Source organism: Salmo salar, chromosome ssa01, assembly GCF_905237065.1.
Source record: "Salmo salar chromosome ssa01, Ssal_v3.1, whole genome shotgun sequence".
Taxonomy (NCBI): domain Eukaryota; kingdom Metazoa; phylum Chordata; class Actinopteri; order Salmoniformes; family Salmonidae; genus Salmo; species Salmo salar.
Genome location: NC_059442.1, coordinates 6,637,023 through 6,643,022, shown reverse-complemented (window position 1 = coordinate 6,643,022; position 6,000 = coordinate 6,637,023). Strand labels below are relative to the sequence as shown.

The window sequence follows — 6,000 nt, the reverse complement described above, 5'->3', positions numbered from 1 at the left end:
AGGTTAATGGGTAGACTAAGTCTTTAGAGGGACACCTGCTCCTATAGTGGACCAAATGGCAACCTATTTCTGGTCACAGTAGTGTACTACATAGGGAATAGGGTGCTATTTGTGACTAAGTAGTGTACTACATAGGAAATAGGGTGCTATTTGTGACTAAGTAGTGCACTACATAGGGGATAGGGTGCTATTTGTGACTAAATAGTGCACTATATAGGGGACAGGGTGCTATTTGTGACTAAGTAGTGCACTACATAGGGAATAGGGTGCTATTTGTGACTAAGTAGTGTACTATATAGGGTACTATTTGTGACTAAGTAGTGTACTACAAAGGGGAAAGGGTGCTATTTGTGACTAAGTAGTGTACTACATAGGGGAAAGGGTGCTATTTGTGACTAAGTAGTGTACTACATAGGGGAAAGGGTGCTATTTGTGACTAAGTAGTGTACTACATAGGGGAAAGGGTGCTATTTGTGACTAGAGAAAGGATGTTGGAAGCAGGAGCTGATTTCGCTGAGGTAACACTCATCCTTGACTGTGTGTAACCAAAGTCAATTGAACCCGGGTTCCAGTTTACTGTAAGCCTTCGATCTGGGCCGCACAAACCGACCAACCAAAAGAGAGACTGAACCATAACATCCATGGACGGATATGGCCAGGTTAATCTACAATATACCGACACAAACACATCCACACAATGTAATATACAGTACAACAGTAGTCTCTCCTGACAGCAAGCCAGTGTAGCAGATGGGGGATCTGTGAAACTCACTCCTTAGCCTGAAGTTTCGCCCCTTACGTAATTGAAGAAGGACTTTTTTTTTTTTTTATTGGACGAATGGTTGGACTGCTTCAGGAGGGCAGTCGTGTGTGTTTGTGAGGCAGAGGTCCTGAGTTCAAGCCTTGGTATGAGCTGAATCAAGGGGAAGCGGCAGTCGCTAAACAAGCAGCTTGACGTCCTTTACACACCAGATTTGGTTCTGGGTTCTGCGATACTACACAACTAGCAACACAGTAACTACATGATTCATACAACAGGACAAACGCACAGTAACGTGCACGACAACTCAAACACAAAAACAGACACCCAGAGAGAGAGAGAGCGAGAAAGGTTAGCTTTCCCTCTGTTCTCTGACTCACGCTTGATCACCAGGCATTGCAGTGGCTCACTCTGCTCAGAGTCTGAGGTCGTGTCCTAAATGGCCCCCTATTTCCTTTATAGTGCACTACTGTTGACCAGGGCCCCATAGGGTAGTAGTGCACTGTATAGGGGAAAGGGTGCCGTTTGGGACGTAAACAGTGACTGGATCCTACTGCTATTTATACTACACAGTCTAGTGTAGGCTCCTACTACTGCTATTTATACTACACAGTCCAGTGTAGGCTACTACTACTGCTATTTATACTACACAGTCTAGTGTAGGCTACTACTACTGCTATTTATACTACACAGTCCAGTGTAGGCTACTACTACTGCTATTTATACTACACAGTCTAGTGTAGGCTACTACTACTGCTATTTATTCTACACAGTCTAGTGTAGGCTCCTACTACTGCTATTTATACTACACAGTCTAGTGTAGGCTACTACTACTGCTATTTATACTACACAGTCCAGTGTAGGCTACTACTACTGCTATTTATACTACACAGTCCAGTGTAGGCTGCTACTACTGCTATTTATACTACACAGTCTAGTGTAGGCTCCTACTACTGCTATTTATACTACACAGTCTAGTGTAGGCTACTACTACTGCTATTTATACTACACAGTCCAGTGTAGGCTGCTACTACTACTATTTATACTACACAGTCTAGTGTAGGCTGCTACTAGTGATGCTACTGATGCTGCTATACCCACGCAGTCACGGTCAAGAGTACAAACTCCCTCTTTCTCTATCTTTCTCTCGCTGAGTTCTCCCCCTCTTTCTCTCTTTCCCTCTCTCTCTCTCCCTCTCTCTCTCTCTCTTTCTGTCATCAGCACTGAGTCTAAATCGGCCATTCTCTAATTTTAGATAGATAGGTAGAACGTAAAACACCCCTCCCTCTGTTAGCCTTGGGTGGTATAGCTAGTAAACAACTTTACTCTTAATCTGTCTGTTTGTTGTTGAACAAGCCCACATTTTAACCCATTACACCAAGAGGAAAATCCTGTTTATATTGGTTTTACTATTTTTGTTGTGACCACCACCGTCAAGCTTTGTACGGTCATCCTGTTTCGAAACAGAGTGTAAGCTTGCGAGATCATGACGGCCGAACGAGACTCGCCACCATCATCCCAGTGTGGTGACCTTCTAACAGGAATTGATAGGAAGTTGTCGATGGTCTAACAGGAAGTTGTCATGTTTCTTACAGGAAGTGTACGTGGGGACGGAGACGATCTGCACGGTGGATGGACTCCACTACAACAGCACCTACATGTCCAGGGTCAAAGCCTTCAACGCCAGTGGAGTAGGACAGTACAGCAAGACACTGGCCATGCAGACCTCCGAGAGTAAATCCAACCACCGAATACTCTGTTGACAGGGAATCTATAGAGCTTATGTAGTGCACTACTTTTGACCAGGGCCCATAGCGGGACAGAAGTAGTGCACTATATAGGGAATAGGGTGCTATTTGGGATGCAAAAATGGACTAACATGGTCCCATACTGTCTGTACTGTATCCAACTCCTCTATAGACTAACCTGGTCCCATACTGTCTGTACTATATCCAACTCCTCTATAGACTAACATGGTCCCATACTGTGTGTACTGTATCCAACTCCTCTATAGACTAACCTGGTCCCATACTGTCTGTACTGTATCCAACTCCTCTATAGACTAACCTGGTCCCATACTGTCTGTACTGTATCCAACTCCTCTATAGACTAACCTGGTCCCATACGGTCTGTACTCTATCCAACTCCTCTATAGACTAACCTGGTCCCATACTGTCTGTACTCTATCCAACTCCTCTATAGACTAACCTGGTCCCATACTGTCTGTACTGTATCCAACTCCTCTATAGACTAACCTGGTCCCATACTGTCTGTACTGTATCCAACTCCTCTATAGACTAACCTGGTCCCATACGGTCTGTACTCTATCCAACTCCTCTATAGACTAACCTGGTCCCATACTGTCTGTACTGTATCCAACTCCTCTATAGACTAACCTGGTCCCATACTGTCTGTACTGTATCCAACTCCTCTATAGACTAACCTGGTCCCATACTGTCTGTACTCTATCCAACTCCTCTATAGACTAACCTGGTCCCATACTGTCTGTACTCTATCCAACTCCTCTATAGACTAACCTGGTCCCATACTGTCTGTACTGTATCCAACTCCTCTATAGACTAACCTGGTCCCATACGGTCTGTACTCTATCCAACTCCTCTATCCATCATTGTCCTGCCATAGACATACATATTAGTATGGCAATGAACCAACGCAGAGAAGAGTTGGCTAAAAGCACAGACATTCTGGACCCACCAGGCTATAAGATAGATAGTACTTTATATATAGACAGGTGTATAATAAGCACATATAAAGTACTATCTAATCCAACCCACCTTTACACCTGCCACCTGCTTTCCCATTGTGTATGCTGCTCAGCTCTACACAGACAGACAGACAGACAGACAGACAGACAGACAGACAGACAGACAGACAGACAGACAGACAGACAGACAGACAGACAGACAGACAGACAGACAGACAGACAGACAGACTCCTCACCCATCAGTAGACCTGTGAAGTTCACACAGGCGTAACAGGGGTTGAAGTTCACACAGGCGTAACAGGGGTTGAAGTTCACACAGGCGTAACAGGGGTTGAAGTTCACACAGGCGTAACAGGGGTTGAAGTTCACACAGGCGTAACAGGGGTTGAAGTTCACACAGGCGTAACAGACGGCTCCCGCTACCCTCCTCGTAATACTCAGGAATATAGCTGTGCTTGCTAACATCCGGGAGATAGAATATGTAATCTTCTCCCTGATAATATGGCCTGTGAAAAGAACATTGGCCTTGTAGGGCTCCACACAGCTCCCTCTCTCTTTTGTAAAATATTTTTTTTACTGGCTTGCCTCTTTATAAGGTTCGCTGACGTAAATCTTGTTATTGGTTTGGAAAAGATCATAATTGATCCAAAAAAACAGACCGGTCCGGACAGATTCTAGGTTTCAGGTTTCACCAGACGACCAGGATTCATTTTGCCTTTGCTCCCCATCTGAAAAATAATCTGGGGGAAAGACTGCTATAATCTGTAGCTGTAACAGCCGTCGAAGAGAGTAGACCAAGGCGCAGCGGGTTGTGTGCTCATAATTAACTTTATTTTAGAACACTAAACAAAAAACGAACGACAGCCAAACAGTACTGTCAGGTACACGAAACACTAAACAGAAAATAACCTCCTACAAACACAATGCGGAAAAACCCTACTTAAATATAGTCTCTAATCAGAGGCAACGAGATACAGCTGCCTCCAATTAGAGACCAATCCCAAACAACCTAGAATCAACATAGAAATAGATTAACATAGAACATAACCCAAAAAACCAAAACACACAAAACAAACACCCCTTGCCACGCCCTGACCACACTACAGTAACAAATAACCCCTTTTACTGGTCAGGACGTGACAGTAGCTCTTGTCATTGGTTTGGAAAATAATCTGGGGGAAAGGCTGCTATAATCTATGTAGCTCTTGTCGTTGGTTTGGAAAATAATCCCTACAATGGGTGGAATATGCTTGGATCTTCTTTTGTGATATTAAAATGGCCACTGAAAGGAACCAGCTTCCCTGTTCAACTCAACATGGCTTTTACCCTCTCTTCCACCCTCTACGTTCAACTCATACACACTGCTCTTCCACTGCTCTCTCTCTCCTCCACCCTCCACCCACACCTCCTACACACCCTGCCACTTCTCACCTCTCTCTCTCTCTCTCTCTCTCTCTCTCTCTCCCACACCTCTTTCTCTCCCACTCTTTCTCTCTCTATTTCTCTTTCGCTCTCTCCCACCCCCTTCTTCTCCCTCTCTCTATGCATTTCACATTGCAGCTGGACAATCCCCATGTGATATGCAAACGCTAGCCACAGGTACGGATGGGTCACACACCCTTTAACCCTCTCATTGCGGAATGTCTCCTGCACTCCACTCAGCCCCACTCTTAACCTGATCATTGCAAATATCACAGCAACCAATCATTGACTTGATAACCAAGGGGTGGGCAGTTTGCTCTCCAATTGGGGCTTCAGTTATTCAGGTTTCACTGTGAACCTCCAATCAACATAATTTTTACTCAAATTATATTCCTATGGGAACACTCACATTATGTTCCAATTACCATGGTAACTGTATCAAACCCCATTACATGGAGTGCCCACAGAGATACCATCTGCCATCTCCTTGAGTGTCTAATGTAGTATTGTATTTGTAATGTATGTGTCATAACAGTGTATTTGAAAGTATGTGTCAGAGATATGGGATTTGAACCCAGCTCTGTATACTATCTACAGCAGGTCTCTTCAACCCTGTTCCTGGAGCTAGACTCCTGTAGGTTTACAGCAGGTCTCTTCATCTCTGTTCCTGGAGCTAGACTCCTGTAGGTTTACAGCAGGTCTCTTCAACCCTGTTCCTGGAGCTAGACTCCTGTAGGTTTTCACTTCATCCCTGTTCCTGGAGCTAGACTCCTGTAGGTTTTCACTTCATCCCTGTTCCTGGAGCTAAACTCCTGTAGGTTTTCACTTCATCCCTGTTCCTGGAGCTAGACTCCTGTAGGTTTACACTTCATCCCTTATAATGTAGTGCACCTGCTTCTAATAATAAACTGTCTGATAAGCTGAATCAGCTTAATTACAACTGGGTTTGGAGTGAAAACCTAGTGGAGGGTAGATCTCCAGGAACAGGGTTGGAGTGAACACCTAGTGGAGGGTAGATCTCCAGGAACAGGGTTGGAGTGAACACCTAGTGGAGGGTAGATCTACAGGAACAGGGTTGGAGTGAACACCTAGT

The 6,000-nt window shown here is 44.6% G+C and overlaps 1 protein-coding gene across 4 annotated transcripts in view; it reads left to right on the top strand.

Moving 5' to 3' along the window:
• The window catches only part of trim9 (tripartite motif containing 9), a 139,352-nt gene that overhangs the window by 125,178 nt on the left and 8,174 nt on the right, over positions 1–6,000 (top strand). For 2 of the 4 annotated variants that reach the window (XM_045709925.1, XM_045709902.1), the window contains 2 exons: positions 2,356–2,494; positions 5,046–5,084. In XM_045709925.1, the coding sequence (XP_045565881.1) occupies positions 2,356–2,494; positions 5,046–5,084 (178 nt within the window). The remainder of the gene's footprint in view (positions 1–2,355; positions 2,495–5,045; positions 5,085–6,000) is intronic. The other 2 variants (XM_045709969.1, XM_045709911.1) reach the window with 1 other exon arrangement.